Source organism: Nicotiana tomentosiformis, chromosome 12 (genome assembly GCF_000390325.3).
Source record: "Nicotiana tomentosiformis chromosome 12, ASM39032v3, whole genome shotgun sequence".
Lineage (NCBI taxonomy): Eukaryota > Viridiplantae > Streptophyta > Magnoliopsida > Solanales > Solanaceae > Nicotiana > Nicotiana tomentosiformis.
Window position 1 is genome coordinate 69,335,141 of NC_090823.1, and position 19,897 is coordinate 69,355,037.

The 19,897-nt window shown below is 37.6% G+C and overlaps 2 protein-coding genes across 6 annotated transcripts; one reads left to right on the forward strand and one right to left on the reverse strand.

Annotated features, from left to right (window-relative positions):
- Positions 1 to 233: 233 nt before the first annotated feature.
- On the forward strand, positions 234 to 5,758 carry LOC104112407 (squamosa promoter-binding-like protein 3). Of its 5 annotated transcripts, none has more exons than XM_009622323.4 (6): positions 257 to 371; positions 1,312 to 1,492; positions 2,134 to 2,854; positions 2,983 to 3,119; positions 3,506 to 3,772; positions 5,098 to 5,758. In XM_009622323.4, the coding sequence occupies exons 3-6, from the start codon at positions 2,211 to 2,213 to the stop codon at positions 5,436 to 5,438; spliced, it is 1,389 nt and encodes a 462-aa protein (XP_009620618.1). In that variant the 5' UTR covers positions 257 to 371; positions 1,312 to 1,492; positions 2,134 to 2,210; the 3' UTR covers positions 5,439 to 5,758. The 5 variants fall into 5 exon arrangements, with proteins under 5 accessions (XP_009620620.1, XP_009620618.1, XP_009620619.1 ...); XM_009622324.4 differs by lacking the exon at positions 257 to 371 and adding an exon at positions 548 to 1,203; XM_009622325.4 differs by lacking the exon at positions 1,312 to 1,492 and having other exon boundaries at positions 234 to 371.
- Positions 5,759 to 8,220: 2,462 nt separating this feature from the next.
- On the reverse strand, positions 8,221 to 18,765 carry LOC104112408 (ranBP2-type zinc finger protein At1g67325). The gene is made up of 10 exons (XM_009622327.4): positions 18,606 to 18,765; positions 17,279 to 17,324; positions 17,000 to 17,115; positions 15,244 to 15,517; positions 14,896 to 14,966; positions 9,608 to 9,653; positions 9,407 to 9,516; positions 9,099 to 9,123; positions 8,876 to 9,027; positions 8,221 to 8,581 (listed from the first exon to the last, which is right to left on the reverse strand). The coding sequence occupies exons 1-10, from the start codon at positions 18,612 to 18,614 to the stop codon at positions 8,579 to 8,581; spliced, it is 852 nt and encodes a 283-aa protein (XP_009620622.1). The 5' UTR covers positions 18,615 to 18,765; the 3' UTR covers positions 8,221 to 8,578.
- Positions 18,766 to 19,897: the final 1,132 nt, after the last annotated feature.

The window sequence follows — 19,897 nt, forward strand, 5'->3', positions numbered from 1 at the left end:
TATGTGGCACCAAAAACTCTATACAAGAGAAAAAGCTGTCAATAAATAGCTGTACACTTAAACAACCATCCGCGTGTCCCATTACATATCCATCCCACAGTGAAAAAAGATGGAGTAGTAAAACCTCTTATCATGTAACCGCACACAGGTGATAAAAGCTATCACCCAGCACCAGCTCACACACTGTCGTTCTCTCACTGACAGCAGGGTCACTCACCAGTCACACTCTCTACTACTACTGCTGCTGCTGCTGTCTGTATGCATTCCTGATATAATGCCTCTTTCTCTCTTTTTCTTCATTTGGTAAAGTGTAAAAACTCTAAAGTTTTCCAAGAAAATTGGCTTTCTCTCTATTATCATCATATTCATAGGTGAGCTTTTTTTCTTCTTTACCAAGCTAGCTAATCATTTTCTTTTCTTTGAGATGAATACATATTTAGGTTCGTTATTTTTGCCTTTTACCTTATCTAAATCATTATCAAAACAATCTGAGGGTTTCTTTGTTTTTTGTTACTGTTTTCCCACTTGATTCTTTCCTTTTCTGGAGAAACAGATTAAGGGAATGATTTCTTGATTTCTCAAAGCTTCCATTTAGACGGAATTTCTCGATTTAGAATTAGTGTATCTTTTTATACTACCTATTTAGTTTTCAATTTATTTTTTCACCCTAATCATTTCCAAAGAAGTGGGTTTTGTTTCCTTATTACTACTTCTCCATTGATTAATGGAGAAACAGACTGAGTTCATCAAACACCCTTTTCTTGGTTTCTGATTTTGTTTCTTATTACGGTGATATTTATATGTAACAGATGAAGAAAATGCATCACTATTTGCTAAAAACTTGCATAACACCCTTTTCTTTGCTCTTTATTCACCTGTATGTATGTATTTATTTAGTGTAATATGGGAAGGCAGCATAAACGATGTCGCATTTTCTTGGAAAAGAAAGAGAGTTCATTCATGCGTTAGTTAATCAGTTTTAAGGAAGCATAGAAAAGTCTGTCTTCTTCTTTTTGGGTGTGGATTCCCATGAAACCCTAAGATGGGGGACCATTACTTTCCCTAACTACCCCCTACTCTATGCCAAAATAAACAGGAGTAACTTTTATTCCAGAAGATGTGTTTTTATTTGAGGAAAACATACAAATTAAATTATTCACATTTTGTGAAAAGGGGTGTATGTAAATCTAGTCACAATCAAGTGTAAGATAGAAAATTCTAAACTTGCATATTTATTACACCTAGTCACTTGTTTGTGGGGTTGATAAACAATTCAATGTTTCATTATTTATTTGGCTTTCATTTGATTAGGTGAGAAAACAACAAGTAGCTGAAAATGATGTGGTGGAGTTAAGGGATGCAATAGATGGGGAGAGGCATTTTGTGGTCTTGGATTAGAAGGGCTTGAGCTCTGTTTCTGTATTTGAATAGTTTTAATATACTTGTTTGTCTACTAGTGGTTCTTTGTCTCCAACAGCTCTGTTTGGTAAAGGTGAACTCGTTTTCTACCTCTTCTTGCAAAATAATTGAAGTTGTTGTATATGCTTGATGAGCTGCTTTAGAATACAAAGATAGTAATTATTTTCTTATCGTTTCTCTCTCTTTAAAAATAATGGAGTAATTCAGGATCTTGTTAGTAAATGGGTTTTGAAGGGAATGGTTGAGATGCTGCTCTTTGTAAGGTCATGGCTATATGTGTGGGAACTAGCAGAGGAATATTTTCGGACGCTATTGTGTGTAACCTCTTCCAATTTATGGGGCTTGGATGCTTTTTTATTAGTGATTTGAGGGACAATCTTTTTTATTCTTTACATGTTTGATTGACTGCTCTGTGGGGATAGTTTACTTCCTCTTGCTTTGGCCTATTTAAAGAATTTGGATTAGAATGACAATACGATCTTGAAAGTGTGAAAGAAAATTAGTGAGTTACAGTTTTGAGGTAGAACATCAAATTTGTGTTCCAGCCATGCTACATTATTTGTTCTGTTTTTTAGTCTTGGGATTTGTGTTCTTGCTGTTTGATTCGAACTTTCCTGTTGTTTCATGGAATGTTTGTTTTTGCCTTGGTGAAATTATGTACTTGTCAATCTAGGAACAGATAGAAGTTAACTTTATATGGTGGATATTCTGCAGATCTGAGTCCTAGTTACTTTTTTGCATTCCATGAGTGTGGAAATTTACTAAAGCCATCTCGTAGCTTCTTCCCCAAGATGGAGTGGAATGCAAAGTGGGACTGGGGAAACCTGGTAATGTTTGGTTCAGAGGTCGCCAAAAGTCCAAAAGAACTACAATTAACAGATTGGGGAGTTGAAGAAGATGGAGAACTTGATGCTGGATCCTTCAATTTGTCGAGTGGTGGTAGTGGTAGTGGTACTGGTGGTTATGTCTCTGATGTTGGGTGTGGTTCTTCGATCAAGAGCTCAATATCAGCTTCTACTGACTCTTCACCAAAGGAGGGCTTGAAAGCATCCGACTTTTCTTTCGATGGCTCTCCTGAGGATCTTAGTAAGAAAGTGAAACCTTGCTCTAGAAATTCACCCCCCATGGAGGCTCCAGTAGGCTCTGTTGAACCACTTGTAGGTCTGAAACTTGGTAAGCGGACATTTGAGACCATCGGTGGTGCTAAGGTTTCATCCTTCCCCGATAAACACGTATCATCTGCTGCAGCAGCAAAGAAAACAAAATCATCTACTCAGAATGCACCAACTCCACGCTGTCAGGTTGAAGGCTGCAACCTTGATCTTTCATCAGCTAAAGAATATTACCGGAAGCATCGAGTTTGTGAAAATCATTCCAAATGCCCAAAGGTCATTATAGCAGGTGTATTACGCCGCTTTTGTCAACAGTGTAGCAGGTAGATATCCTTGTAATTAGATCGTTATGTCCTTGGAATGCACATCTGTGCCTTTTGGCAACTTCTTCTTCTAAATGTAGCTTTAGCACATTGCTCATTTTTTTTATTTTTGAATCCTTGAAATTAAGGTTCCATAGCTTGTCTGAATTTGATGAAAAGAAGAGAAGCTGTCGCAGGAGGCTCTCTGATCACAATGCACGACGCCGCAAACCACAGCAGGAAACCATCCAGTTCAACTCGGCAAGGCTTTCTTCATTGTTTTATGGTATGTTGTCTATGTTTGGATTGGGCGTTTCCTTTCTTGGAATGTGGCTTTGAGTATTCAAATGACAGGCTTTAGTAATAGTTATTGAGAATAGGTTAACATGGACAGTAATTTGTCGACTACTATTCAAAAAGCTTTTCATAACATTTCTTTGCTGGTGTAAACAACCAGTTGTAGTGGCATTGGTTTTAATAATCCAGATACATTTAAGATGCCAAACATCATTTGTATCTAAAATGAAATGCATGCATATAATTAATAACAATTAGTTGTGCTTGGAAAGTGAGGGTGCTTCGTGGATTACCTGCTAATCAATATAAGACATTGTTATGGTTTAAGCAGTGTTTGGTGCTTAATTGTCATCTTATGGGCTTTTATGATTACAGATAGCAGGCAACCTATGAATCTTGTGCTCAACCATTCCAACCTGGTTCAGTGTAGAGCTGCTGCAAATTCTACCTGGGAAAGCACTGAAGAAACTAAGTTCAGTATAACAAGAGGATTAGCTCCAAAGCCTGAAAGAGATGGCAGTACAAATGGGCAGTCATTATTGCCAGGGATCCAGTTTTCACGGGCCGTGGGTGCACACGGTAATGTATCTAGCTGCTTGCTCTTGCCCTCCAAGGGCCACACAGCCGAGGTTTTCAATCGAGGTTTGTTTCACTATCAAGGATCCAAAGCCTTTCTTCTGTGCAGTTTTTGTCCAAGATGTTGCAAATTTTATATATATAGTAAAGCAGATCTCTACTTTTTCCCTGCCTCTATTTGTATCTTTTTGTAAAAACAGTTCCATCAATTTAGTTGCATAATCATTAGTTAGACTCCTGAAAGCAGCAATTCTTGTTAAAGAATCTCTATCCTAATTAGTAGTCAACGTTTTCTTTTGATAAGGCTAATTGGTAGTCAACAATAGGTGCATTACATTTGCATTATGGGTTACACGTTATGGAGTACTGATCTTAACTAGAACCCTTCAATAAATGTACCTTTTCTCCATCTGGCCATCCCATATGTGATGAAACATGATAGGAAGCACTTTGGTTGAAAGCTTTATTTTATTACTATGGAACCTTCTTTATTTTTGCTTGAGTTGTAGTTTTATCTGTCCAACAGTTCCTGAGGAATTGAAGGCATTTTCATTTAGGAGTCAATTATGGGATTTAGCAAGAGTGCTACTGATGAGACTTAAAAGTGGCTGAAGTAGAACTGGACTTGTTATGCTATGCATTGGGGTTGGAGATTATGACTTATTTTCATACTTGGTATCTAATAAATTGAAAGAGTTAGCTGACAACATAAAGCTCTTACCTAATATCACTACCTCTGAGATGAGTTAATAAGTTTGTTCCTAATTAGAGATCAAAGCAGTGCACCAAAGGCGGTAAAATGTTCACTTGCATGTAAGATAACAATCACATGCACTTAGCTTGGAAAAAACTTAGGAGCTGCAGAAGTTGCGTAAGACTCACCATACATGGGAGACATTCAAGAGTTTGATTTCTGAGACATTTATCTTCCTCATAATTATCTTTAGACAAGACTACAGAATAAGTATATCTTAGCTGTTGTTAGATTAGTTACTCTCCTTCGAGAGTTCACCATTGTTGAGATTAGACATTCCCCTCTATTTATTGTCGATCTTTTTTTCTGTAGAGACTTTGTTAGATATGAAAGTATGATGTCCAGTATATAACTGATAGTAGCAGTGGGATTGGCTGTTGTCCTTTTTGAAAATGGAGTCAGGATCACTTAATCGACTCACTTTACTTTATATGAATATATTTTATGGAAGAAATAAAGTTGAGATTTTGAAAAGTTGATCCTTTAATACGTTCACTGTTGAAGAATTGTAGAATGCTGAAAAGCTTTGGAAGTCAAGACGACTTTTGAGTGTTAGAGGAAGCTGATTGAAAGTGCAAGATTATTAAATTCCAGCATAAGTTTTCTGAAGTAGGTTAGTTTTGCATTTTTCTATCAGGTGCCAAGGAATCCATGTTCAATATGGGTACAGGACCGGAATTTCCTCGTGCTCTCTCTCTTCTGTCAACTAATTCATGGGGTTCATCCGAGCCTGAGACTGTTTCACTGAACCACCCAACACATGCAAATCAGAGCAGCATGCCCGAGCAGATGATGCAGGCAATTCCACAAGGTGTGCCGCTTCTGTCCTGTGAATACTGGCAGGGTGATGGACAACCTTCATCCGATCCTCGTGACCATACATTGGCTGCTAATAGTCATGCTGGTGGTAGCTTTCAGGGAATCGAACTGTTCAAACCTCCATTTGACACTGATTTTTATCTCAATGCATTGAACTGAAGGCAACATCTGATGGATTTTCAGGAAATTTGGCCAGCTCCCCGTTTTTGCTTTTTGACACGTTAAATTTGGATCAAGCAGGAGGTTTATTAGTAGGCTATTTCAAGCAGTTTGTTTGCCATCTTAAATTAGTACTGGTATATAATATATAGGTTGGCCTTTGAAACTCCAAGAAAGTTTACTTAATTTAGGCAGTGACAAGGGTTCTTAAGAATTGTAGTTTCTTTATTCTGCAACTTAGAACATAACTGCACAGGCCCCGACTTCTGAATGACTGTTTTGTCCATTTTCTGGAGTGTTGACGAATTAGTATTTTGCTATGGTTCTAGTCTACTTTTATTTTCACTCACCGAGTAATTTTCGTAGCCCTGTTCGGTCTTCTTAAAAAGTTTGAACATTTAATAATGTTTGTAAGGTTAATAAAGTCAGTATGTGCTCCTAATGAGTGAGAAGTGAAGCTAATTCCCATGATCTGAAATGATAAACGCCGAATGAAATTTCGGTCCAGTAATCAATTACCTACTCCAAATTCCTTGTGCAATTTTGAGAATGTCAAAATCTGAATATCGAGTCATCTATGATAAGAGTATAACGAAATTATCCAAATGTGTTGGATAAATATTAGAGATACAAGTACTAATCAGAAGAACTCTTCATAAATGAATGGGAAGCGACAATTCATAAATAAAGGAAGAGAGAGAGTTTTGGATATGAAAATTGGTTTGTTATGGCAAGGCGTTGTTTAGATTTTCGTTGCTACTTGCTTACCTTGGTGCAAGCAAAGAGACAAGATACAATGAGTCTCTTAGAAATCTTTTAATGTGTATTTAAGTAGAAGTATCGACAAACTCTTATATCTTTCAACTATTTTTGTGGGAATTTAGAAATTAGAAAGAATAAAGAAAAGGGACTCTTGAAGACATTGACAAAATAGGACCCTAAAGGTATAGTCACAGAAATTCAAGATGTAGATAGGCATTTATAGGGAGTAAAAACAAAACTCCCTAATACACTTTTTTATACTGATTTCTTTGAATAATTGTATTCGCAAATTTTAGTGTCTTGTCCAAGAGGTAGTTTTAAGTTTTAAATCACTCTAAATAAATTCCAATATAATGCACCGTAGGGCATGAGAAATTTTCTATTTTTATGATTTTTTGCTGACAAAACCCTTGTTTGCCTCGTCATGGGAAGAATAAAAGAATGATATGACTGTTCATCAGAAGATCAAGGTTATTTGAGTTTCATAATTATTCTGATCATTAATTCCTACGTCTTTTCAGAAATATATATCCGCCTCAAAAGAACTGCAGTATGTATTTTTTTTATTTCTTTTACCATTTTATGACACTATTGCAGAGATTCTTTTTCAATATGATGTAAACAATTTTGTAAATTCTTTCAAACATGCAACTGATATTTCCCAAAAAGTAGGCATCTAAATTCCATAAAAAATTAAATAGATTAACCCAGACACTGAACACCGTCATTGGTTTTGGATAAAGATTACTGAGCAATTTGTGACCAACGAGACGCTAAAAGAATAATTTAAGATATGGTTGTTAATAATACCTTAGATGACTCATCGAATCTACTAGTCCGTTGATCAGTTTATGTGGCACCATTTAACTTGGCACAAAATTTTGAGACAAAAAATACTGCATAATGAACAGGTCTGCTAATCTACGTGTCAAATGTAACCAGCCTTGACGATGGCCCTGTCGCATTTCACCGGTAGGCAGGGATAAAGCAACTTCAAAGAAATCGGTATATATAAAAAAAAAATAGAGTTTCGAAACAGATTTCAGATTAATTTATGTCTCGCTGGTATGTTGCTTTATTACAATACATTAATACAATTGTTTTTGGCACTTGGTACATGTTAATGCTTCCTCCTTTCAACAAGCGCTTACCATATTAAAATAAAATCGATTGATTCTCGAGAACAGGTTAATACTACTGTATGTTTGAAGGGAATATTTCCCACTGCAGTCTAAGTAAACACTTAAAAGCCACGATCCAAATTCTCATATCCGCAAATTCAATGCAACTTGTTGTTTTTACATAGATGAGATGATGGATATGAAATGCATGTCAATTGTCTAATGGTACAATCCATGAAGTGAGTCTTCCCAAACGGTTAGAGAATACTTTGAACTCAATTGATTCTTTCCTGGAGCTAAGTTTCTAGGACCTCTGATGCAAAATAGGAGCACAAAATAGACAGGTCACGGCTATATTTGAGTGGTTAAAACAGGTCAAATCAATAAACTCTGCTAACGTATGCTTGGATAAATATGAGAGACTCAATTTGGACTAAACAGTAGATTATAACTAAACCCATCCACCTCAATATCATTTTAGTTGTCTGCTCTTTTTATAAATTATTTAATTACCAAATTATAATGTGCTAGGATTATAATCTATAAGATAGAGATGACAGACTTATGAATATATGCCCAGCACACCAGACAGGTTTGAGCGGAATATATTTTCATGGGCAAAAATATTTAACACCTAACGTGAAACCCCAACCTAGAATTTTTTTTCTTAATGGTAGATCAAATGCGATACGACAATCTACATTAGGGGCTAATGAACAATAAGACAATGCTCATGTTCAACTTACCTTCGGGAAGACACTCCTAATCAACAGATTCTCTGCCCCATTTTGTTTTGGGAGAAAACCAAAAGATCCTAGACCATGGACCTTGATGTATGCAACCTGGACATGTTACTCCGGCTACACCGAATACATTTGAAACACAATAAAAGACCAGGATAAAAACAGGCTACATCAGGCTTTTTTTTTTTAATTACCACCTAACACAAATGGATGTCAACAACTCATCTAACATAGGTGCAGCAATACCAGAAGAAATCCTATTGAACATCAACCAAATCAACCTCAATAGCATCCAGCCAGAAAAAGCTGGTAGACACTTGATGAAACTCGACAAGAATCCATAAGGACCACAAGGTACCAATTTCAGTTAGTACAACTTTGACACCACATTAAGGCACAGTAACTTGACAACCGCTGCAACAGGAAGGTGACATTACTGACTTTCAGACACCCACACTGAGCAATGCTGGACGACAACTCTGGACCTTCTCAACCCTTAAACAAGCCCTAGTACTCACTGGAACAGTAGACAACCAAATTAATAGATGCCGACGAACACAAAAAGAAAAGGATAAAGTAAACAAGAAGAACAAGCAGGAAGTATCAGAAATAGGAGAAGAAGAGAGAAACTAGACAAAATAGTTCCCTTTTGGAGGATAGCGGGTATACTTCCTACACGGAGTTTCAAAGCTACAAAGTGTCTTGAGCATAATATACGTAAACTGTACAAGGAATACATAGATGATTCACAACTTATAGACAACTTTAGGCAGAAAATAATCATACAAATCAAGTGTATCACACAACAGACCTGATCATTCTCATCATCTGATTGTGAAGGAGACTTTTTGGACTCAGATGGTTTCTCTGCACCGCAATTCTGTCTGTTACACTTGGTCCGAAAAGGATAGTTTATGTTGTTGCATTTCTCACATTTCCAGCTTCCCTCTGGCGTTTCTGGCTCTGAAATTTGGAGTTGTTAGAAAGTTAATTAGAATTAGTAAAATATAGCATGCTAGAGGACGAAAACTTACTAGTATTCTTCCCCGATTTGGAAACCTGTGTTGCAAATAAAGATAGTCAACAAGAAATCAAAATGTAGTTGTGAAACAACTTCCAGAGTTGAGATAAGTAGGAAGAACAAGAAGTCAACTTGAATTTCAAAATCAGATCATCTAATGTAAACTTAGCACATACAGAACTCTTGATAGCAAATAACATTTTTGGTCCAAGATAACCTAAACTTCATTCAAAATAGTTCAAAATTGGTGGTGGATACTAAGAACGAAACAATATCGTATATTATCAGGTATAGATCCTGGAACATGACAGCAAGTCAAACCTGAGAACCAGGCTTTGGAGTGTTGCACTTCCTCATGTTACAAACTGTTCTAAAAGAAAAGTTGACATTTCCACATTTAGGACATTTCCAGTCATTATCACGTGTTCCATCTGCGGAAAATATGGAAAAGAAGGTAATAATTACAGATGCCATGAAACTAATGCAGAATACAGGGATAGAATATATACTGCAGAACACCACCTTTCTTTTGAGAATTTTCTTCAGGATAAAAACCCGGCCTTGGTGCCTGCATTAAGAATTAATATTACTCAGTCTCTTCTTAACTGAACAGAAAATCATCATTCACTCTGTGATAAGCATTTGCCACAAGGGTGATGACATAACTTATCGAGAAAGATTAAAATTGTGCGACATAAATACCGGAAGGGGAGAAATATTAGGCGGTGTATAAAGAAAAATGAAATATTCAGTTAAAACTGTAATGAACCAAAATTTAATGCCGACTGTCTATGATACGATCCTAATAAGTGCACTTTCCAATTCTAAAAGAACCAGTTTCAATTCAGTTGTAATAGTTTGCTAGGTTAGTTAGCCTCACGTGACTAGCACAGGCGCGTGAATAACTGGGGAGTGTGAGTCCAAAAGTTAGTTATAACTAACTTTCCCACCTTCCTCTATATAGTTGACATTTTCCTCATTTTGTAAGGCATTAGAAGATTTTGGAATAAAAGAATCTCTCTCTTATCTCTCATTCTCTCTCACTCCATCTCTGTTTCCAGAACTCAGTCGAGCTCTACATCGAGCAAGTTGTTCAAGGACAATTCTTCCATTTGTTCTTTAGGCGAGCTCAGTTTTCTTTCTTTTTTTAGTTAACATCTGTTGAAGTTGCAACATTGGTATCAGAGGTTTTTGCTCCTTGGATATGTGGAAATAGGTGATCACAATACTCGTATGCAAGAGCTGCGTAAGGAAGTTGACAATCTCAAGGGTTCGATGGATGCAGTCACAACTTCTGTTTCGGAATTGATAAGTTCTGTGGATCATAAGGTGGCCCAAGCTATGGAGGAAATCAGGAAATTGTTGCTGAATAATTTGACTACTACTGGGAGTCATCAACATGAGGTTCCTGCTGAAAATGAAGGTCCAGAAGTGGTGATTACGCGACCTAGAGGTTACCAATTACCAACTCGCGATTATCATGTGGAGTTCCCAGCCTTTGAGGGCCTAGGGTTGAAGGACTGGCTGTATAAATGCAAGCAATTCTTTGTTGTGGATGGCACTCCTGAGGATTCTAAGGTGAAACTGGCTTCGTGCAAGTTGGAAGGAAAGGCACTACAATGGCACCAATCCTACATGAAGCATCGGGTGACTAGAGAGTGGCCTCGCTTGGGTGAGTATGTAGCTTGTTTGTATGCCAGATTTGGATTTGAATTGTTTGACGACCCCGTGGGAGATTTCAAGGATTTGAGACATGTAAACTCTGTGCAAGACTATGTTGATATGTTTGATGAATTGCTTACTAGAGTAGAATTATCAGAAGAGTATGTTAGTTGTTTTGTTAGGGGATTGAAACCAGAAATTGGTTTACCTGTCAAAATGTTGGCACCCAGAACTTTGGCTAAGGCAATTAGTCTAGCTAAGATTCAGGAACAAACCTTGGTTGTACAGAAGCAGGTTTTCATGGCCACCTCAATTCCATCTTACTCCACCAAAAACACCCCAAAATTCCCTTCTGTTAATTCCCAATTCTCCCAACACTCTGCTCCAACGCCCTCCAAATTTAGCCAACCTTCCAGTCGACCTCTAAATTTCCCTACTACATCTACAAAATCTACCTACAGGAATGCCAAGAAATTAACCCCAGCTGAAATGGAGGAAAGGAGTAAGGGACTATGTTACAATTGCGATGAGAAGTATAGCTTTGGGCATGTGTGTAAGAACAGGAGATAATTATTTTCTATGGAGGTAGAGGAGGGAATAGAGGAAGTTGAGTTGGAAGAGGAAGTGATGTTAGATCCGGCAGAATTGTTAACAATGATAGGTCAAGGGTTGGAGACTGATGCTGAGGGGTCCATTCTACCTCATGTATCAGTCCATGAATGGACTGCATGATTTTAGAACTATGAGAGTAACTGTGTCAGTCAAGGGAAAGGCTGTGCAGGTTCTAATTGATACTGGGAGCACTCACAATTTCTTGGACCTAAACACTGCCAAGAAGTTAGGATGTGTTTTGACAGCTATATCCCCTTTTGATGTATCTGTTGCTGATGGAAAGGTGCAGAGCAACTACATATGTAAAAGATTGGTTTGGAAAATGCAAGGTGTTTCTTTTGATTCTGATATGTTAGTGCTGCCAATTGGAGGTTGTAATATGGTCTAGGGAATTCGATGGTTAATCACACTGGGTGACATTATGTGGAACTTTAAGAAACTCAGGATGGAGTTCAGTATCATGGGACATAAGGTGTCATTGAGAGGAGTTCAACCTCCTGCAACCAAGATGATTCAGCAGGCCAGTACGGACAAGCTATTAGCCAAACCTCCAGAGCTGTGTATGATATTTGTGGGTTTATTCCTTGAGAATCAACAAGGAGTTGAAATCAGTCTTTTCACACTGGAAGGCATGCCAAAAGAACCAAGTATGAGCTGGGAGCTGCAGTCTATATTGCAGAAGTACAGTGACTTGTTTGAGGAGGCAACACAACCACCTCCCTCAAGACTACATGATCACAAGATCACTTTGAAATAAGGTGTCTCTCCTATCAACATCAGGATTTACATGATTTACAGATATCCTAATGTTCAGAAAAATGAGATTGAAAAGATGGTGAATGAGATGCTAACTTCTGGAGTTATCAGGCACAGCACCAGCCCCTATTCATCTCTTATTGTAATGGTGAAAAAGAAGGATGGATCATGGCGATTGTGTGTGGATTACAGGGAGTTGAACAGCTGCACAGTGAAGGACAAGTTACTCATACCTGTGATTGAAGAATTGCTGGATGAGCTTCATGGTGCCAAATACTTCTCTAAGCTGGATTTAAGGTCAGGATATCATCAAATTAGAATGTTTGAACCAGACATACCTAAAACTGCATTTAGAACCCATCATGGCCATTATGAATTCATGGTTATGCCTTTTGGCTTAACAAATGCCCCTTCTACCTTCCAAAGCCTAATGAACTAGATTTTTCACAACTATCTCAGAAAATTCATCTTAGTCTTTTTTGATGACATCTTAATATATAGTCAAAGTTGGGATGACCATCTGTTGCATTTAGAGGAAGCTTTCAAGGTCCTTAGATCTCATACATTGTTCATTAAACAAAGCAAATATGCTTTTGGGGTCACACAGATTGACTACTTAGGCCACATTCTGAGCAAGGTGTAGCTATGTATGAGCAAAAGATACAGGGTGTGCTCTTTTTTGATGACATCTTAATATATAGTCAAAGTTGGGATGACCATCTGTTGCATTTAGAGGAAGCTTTCAAGGTCCTTAGATCTCATACATTGTTCATTAAACAAAGCAAATATGCTTTTGAGGTCACACAGATTGACTACTTAGGCCACATCATTTCTGAGCAAGGTGTAGCTATGTATGAGCAAAAGATACAGGGTGTGCTAGACTGGCCACTACCCACCACCATAAAGGGGCTGAGGGGATTCTTAGGGCTGACTAGCTACTATAGGAGATTTATCAAAGGATATGGCATCATTGCAAGGCCCCTCAATGACCTGCTCAGAAAGGGCAATTTTCAGTGGAATCTTGCAGCAACTGCTGCATTTGAAGACTTGAAACTAGCTATCACATCAGCTCCTGTCCTAGCCCTTCCAGATTTTTCCAAGGAATTCACAGTAAAAACAGTTGCTTCTGAAGGGGGAATTGGAGTTGTCCTAGCACAGGATAGCATGCCAATTGCCTTCTTTAGCAAGGGATTATTAGACAAGAACAAGGCATTGTCTGTCTATGAAAGGGAGCTGTTGGCATTGGTTTCTGCTGTACAAAAATGGAGACCTTATCTACTAGGAAGGCCATTTATCATCAAAACTGACCACCACAGTCTTAAATACTTGCTAGAGCAGAGGATTACCACTCCAAGCCAACAAAAATGGCTGGTCAAACTACTTGGCTATGATTATTCTATAATCTACAAGAAGGGGAAGGAGAACATTGTAGCTGATGCCTTGTCCAGGAAAGAAGAATCCATCCAGCTTTACAGCATCTCTGGTGTCAACTCAGACCTCTTAGAAACAGTTATAGCCACATGGAGGCAAGACCCTGCACTCCAACATCTTATTCAGTCCATACAGGATAAGCATGTCAACAAATGCTTGGAATGCTACCTTAGGTGCATGACCTTTGAGATACCTAAGGAATGGCCACAGTGGTTGCCCTTGGCTGAGTGGTGGTACAACACCACTTTTCATTCCAGCACCAACTTGACTCCATATGAGGCAGTGTATGGCCAAAAACCACCTCCTTTACTTCCCTACATGAGCTTTGATTCCCAACTAGATGTGGTGGATAGAAGTCTCCAAGCTAGAGAAGCTACTCTGAGATTACTGAGGTTCCAATTGGGGAAAGCTCAAAATAGAATGAAGGTGCAAGCTGATAAACACACGACTGACAGGACTTATGCATCAGGGGATTGGGTATATGTCAAGCTACAGCCCTACAGACAACTCTCTCTTAAGCAGCATGGTTTTCAGAAGCTATCATCCAAATACTTTGGGCCCTTCCAGATCCTTGCTAGAGTGGGATCAGTAGCATACACCTTGGATCTGCCTGCTGGTACCAAGATCCATCCCACATTCCACATTTCGCAGCTAAAAAGAAAGATAGGGTCTCACTCAGCTGCAGTCACCTTGCCTGTGGTGCACTGAGAAGCTGGTCATGTTCTGCTGGAACCTGAAGCAATTCTTGATAGACGGATGATTCAGAAGCAGAGGAGAGTTGTATCTCAAGTTCTAGTCAAATGGTTCAATGCCGCACCTGAGGACAGTACATGGGAAGAATACCACGACCTTAAGCAGAGGTTTACTCACTTCAATCCTTGAGGACAAGGATTATTTGAAGAGGAGGGTATTTGATACGATCCTAATAAGTGCACTTCCCAATTCTAAAAGAACCAGCTTCAATTCAATTGTAGTTTGTTAGGTTAGTTAGCCTCACGTGACTAGCACAAGCGCGTGAATAACTGGGAAGTGGAGTCCAAAAGTTAGTTATAACTAACTTTCCCACCTTCCTCTATATAGTTGACATTTTCCTCATTTTGTAAGGCATTAGAAGATTTTGGAATAAAAGAATCTCTCTCTTATCTCTCATTCTCTCTCACTCCATCTTTGTTTCCAGAACTCAATCGAGTTCTACATCGAGCAAGCTGTTCAAGGACAATTCTTCCATTTGTTCTTTAGGCGAGCTCACTTTTCTTTCTTTTTTCAGTTAACATCTGTTGAAGTTGCAACAGTCTAGTATAGTCAAACAAGATAATCATGTTCAAGAAAAAGCCGAAACTTAACCCTACCATGCCAGCAGGGGCCATTGGCAATGCCAAACCGTATCGGTCCATATGTGGTGGCACACCATACATCCCACCTGTAAACAAAAAAGTTCAGTCACAACATTATTATGGAACAACTGAAACTATATCGGGTTATTCCAAAGTTAGAAGTCTGACAGCATAGTGCTGTTTACATGTCATGCGTGACATTGACACATAATTAGTAATGGACAAAACAAACATTCCTTAATCTGCAATAAGCTAATCCATCTGGAAACCTGGGACGTGCACTACAGCACTAAAATATAAACCTCCAAGCAGCACTCTTCGTTTTTTTCTAACTTATAATTGGTTGAGGTTAAGAATACATACCATTTCCAATCACAGACCCACCAGTGTAAGGAGGTGGAGCAGAGAAATGTAGTGGGCGGTATGGGCTGCCCCCAGAAAGGCGGCTCCCAATATTGTAATGATAAGCTGAACCCCCAGAAAATGGAACGTCATAAGCTGGCATGGATGGTCCATTGAACAGAGAACCACCATAAGGTGCTACCCCCATATACATTGAAGAGGGTGCACCAGACCCAACATATGCAGCAGAGGGTGAATAGCTCTGTGGAGCTTGCATTGGTCTAACTGCAGATTTCTACAAAGGCAAAGTCTTTGTCAATATTAGCAAGATTTGTTAAAATCTCATATTAACTATAATTTCAAGATAAGCAATGATCACTCAAGATACACTCAGACTAGAAAGTTAAATTGTGAAAGTGTTCATGAATGACGAATCTTTCACCTAATTAAGATACTTTTTGAAGGATGTGGATCATGCAAGATATGCTTAGTCATCGTGAATACCAAAATTGCCATGATGACCAGCATGACTTGAGGAATATATTCTCAGATAATATGATTGTGTGGGCATGTAGAACTTTAAATAATCTCTACATCCTTGACACTGCTTTTATGCATTTTATCATGTATATTCTATGCATCCACAAGACATCTTTTAAAACAAAACACTAAGTTAACGTCTATCTAAGGCTCAAAAATAGTCTCACATATTCAATGATTTTGGCAATTCTAGCATGATTGCTATAAGCTAGTGGTTATGCAAAGAAGAAGGTGTGTCAAACGTGAGGGTCGGAAACGGTTAAGCAAAAGTAGGGCACATGATAACTTGGGCTGGAAAAACGAGTTTTAATGAAATCTGCCGAACTCTTTGGAGAAGTAACAATCCTTTTAAAGCAAGCCTAGAATTGATTTCACTCATTACTCATGTTTTTCAGTATTTGGATTGAAAAAAAAGGCTTTTCATCTATCCTTCATCAGCAAGAGAAAAAAATCAAAGGTTCAAACCACTCCATAAATCCAGCATCTTGGGCATAGTTAAACTGAAAGCACAAGGAGAGGAACAAACTTCATAATACCGTTAAGGGTACTAAACCCTGTTGCATATTCCATAAATGCTATAAACATAAACCATCTTTGCAAAAGAACTCAGGGCACCTGGCAGGCTAAGAAACTGGGAACGAATTCCCAGCTTGGATCATTGGATGATTTTAATCATTTCCAAAGAAAATAATTGCTAGCAAGAGAAAAAGAAAAGGTAAGAAAACTAACAACCAACCACAATAATCAATTTAGATGGAGCATGATGTGGAGGTAGGATTTAAGAGAAATGCTGAATCAGAGAGCGAGTAATGAAACGAATGGGGCTCTAGGTAGTCAGACAACAAGGTGAATAGACATAGAGTTGAGTTAATATGAAGCATCTTGACTCTCGTAAATGAAAATCCAAGCGACACCCATGGTAACAGCTGATTCGTTGAGGCTAGATATCAGGAACTGTGTTTACCCAAACATCTCTACGGGTTAACCTGGTTTGGGGTTTTGGGGGGAGATATAGAAATGAAAAGCTAACTTTAAGAACTGTGTTTCAGAAAACTGATGCTAAATTATATAGGCAGTAGATGCAAGTGTACTCACAAAAACAAACTTTGCACAATAATTTACTGCACAGTTGGAGGCTAAATTTACAGAAACAAACAACACAACTTACTAATAAAATCATGTAACGGTATACACGTAGCTCTCCCAAACTAAAACGTGAAAGTATATGATATCTTACTGAGTTGTGATCTGCAGGCCTAGACTGAGTACAATTGCGCATATTGCACGTGGTTCTGAAGGAGAAATTGACATTCCCACAGCTCGGACATGTCCAGTCATCTTCCCTACGGCCACCTACAATGTCAACAAGCTAGAAGCTTTTAGTAGGGAGCAAACATTGTGAACCCTCTCCACTTAATACAAAACAAAAAATAACAGAATGAAACAACGAAGTACAAAACTATCAGAGCATTAAAGATCCAATGGTTCCCTCCTCTTCAGGAACCGGGATACATACCGTCAGTTCGGGCACGTTTGGCAGCAGAAGAATTTCTGTTATCAACCTGGAAACAATTATAAAAAGCATGTCAAAATACAAGTTTTAAAGCCCAAACAAGTCAATGACTAAACTACTCATCAATTCAAACAAATTGGGGTCCCCTATATGAATCAATCCTCTACATCAATTTCATCCTATTTAGGCACGTCTCGTTCCAACACTAGGGTATCATATATGAATCAATCCTCATATATTCGCTCTCTCTATTCAGACCAGTGTTTTAAAAGGCGTTTTCGGGGCAAGCCTTGGGGCGAGGCGCACCAAAAACGCCCTGAGGCGATGGTGTGTGGCGAAAGTCTAAAGAGGCGTACGCCTAGCAATTCGGGGCGGATGACCGGGCGTTTGAGGCACGTTTTTTTAGTGAGGCCCAGAGACTTTTTCAAATTAAAACAAAATTTGTTGAATAAGTCTTTCATATAATAACCAAATTCTCAAAAGTCAGTTTGGTAACTACTCAAAAGTTTTAAAAAAGAACTGAAATGTATTAAATTTAAAAGTCAACACCTTTATTATTGATTGAAGCACTAATTCATAGTCTTTCCCAATTCTTTATCTTGTCCGCTAGTATGCTAATATATCCTAAAAGCAACGAATATTCAATTTTTCTTTTTACAAATACAAAGAGAACTACATTCTCCTTCGTAGCAACAAGTTCAACGTTTAAATTGCATGTTAGTCATCCTTTTTGTTCCTCCAGGCAGAAAACTTTATTATTTTAGACTCAACTTACTTGTGTTTCTAAGTAACGTATAATAGATTGTTTTGACTAGTTTTTTGTGGGGATGGAGCACCTCTATATATATATTTCACATATTTATAGTTTTAAAAAATTTTATGCAATTTTTTATCTTTATACAATTTTACATATTTATAAATATTTACTGTAATTATATTATTTTATAAAATATTAAAAATTAAATACCAATGGGGCTTGTCGTATGTAAAACGCCTCGCCTTTTAAAACGCTGATTCAGACACATCTAGCTCCAACACTAGTAAATAAGCCAAACAATAAGTAGAAAACAGAAATAAAAAGCCTTCAATAGTTCGTTATAAATTAGTCAAAACCCCTTTTATAGATTCAGGTAAAAGCCAAAAAGAAACCCTAGCTTCTATGTATCGACCCAATATCCTACTTAGGATAAAAATGAAAATACTTTCAGGGGTAGATAGAAAGATCTTAAGCAACGAAATAGGGAATATCACAAGAAAAAAAATTGAAACTTTATTGAATAAATGATAAAAAAGAAAAGAAAGATGATTGAAAGTTGAGAAAGATCAAAACCTGAGACATAGCAGCTTGAAATTAGAGGAGAAAGACGGTGATAAACTCTTTGGCCGTCGGCCGGAGTTACGAAATTGTGTCGGAAAAACACCGAAAATAAGGCGGAGCTAGAGAGAGAGAGAGAGAGAGTGTGTGTGTGGTGGTTTCGTGGTAAGGTTATAAATACGAACAAGGGGAAGGGCTGCGAGTAAAATGAGTCAAGCAAGTCAAGCTGCTTCGATGGGCATGGGCCTAGTTAGGTCCACTTAGTTTTCTCTTGAAGGCCCATCCTCTGCGGAAGCCTCTAAATAGGTGATTTGCGCGAGGAGGCTATATATATAAAATATCATGTCAATATATAATCTGGCAATAATTGATGAATGAGAAATTATTTAGTGTTGTCTACCGAATTAAGGAGAAATCTAATTCGTACAAAACTCGTATCTTGTATGAAATATTTTGATTCATGGTAACAATTTTGGATCTCACTTAAGCTTGAATTTGAAATTTGGGTTTTCGAAATTAGAATTTGTTTTGAGTGTTGTTGTTGGAATATATTAGGTATATTTTAATGAGTTTGAATCTCAATTTTGGGACAATTTTATGGAGATTTGAGGTGGTTTGGACTGAAATTTGAACCAAATTCGAAGTAGAAGATGAACATGGAAGAAAATAATGTGTATCTCACTGTATATCTCCGATATATCAAATATGTACCCCTTAGGTATGACTTGTATATCCATGTATATCTATGTGTGATGTATGTGAGATACATGTTAAATACATATGTCGCAGAGAAAATTTTAAACTCGATTTTAACTATGAATTTTGACTCCAAATTAGTGCAAATCAACTCCAATTTTTCTTAAATTTTATATATTACCTTATCTATATATTTTCAATAAATTTCGACCATACCAATTGGAGAAAAACTTTTTCTGCTTAGGGTTCTTGAATGTTTTATATCATTACTAATGAATTTTAATTTCAAACCAGTCCAAATCACCTCCAATCTCTCTCAAATTTTGTATATTGCCTTATTTATGTGTTTCGATAAATTCCAATCATATCCATTAAAATTATTTTTTGTCTAAATTTTTTTAATGTTATATTATATTGGTAATTTTTTATGGCATTTTTTGGTATCATGATTTGATGGCTAATTATTGGTAGCACTGTCTATTTATGTGTAATGATCCGACCGATTATTTTAAGCTTTAGCATCCTGTTTGGTAGTTTTGAAACCTTGAGTAGCTTCATATGATGCATTATGACTTGCGTATATGGTTGGTTTTGATGTTCGAGAGGTTCAA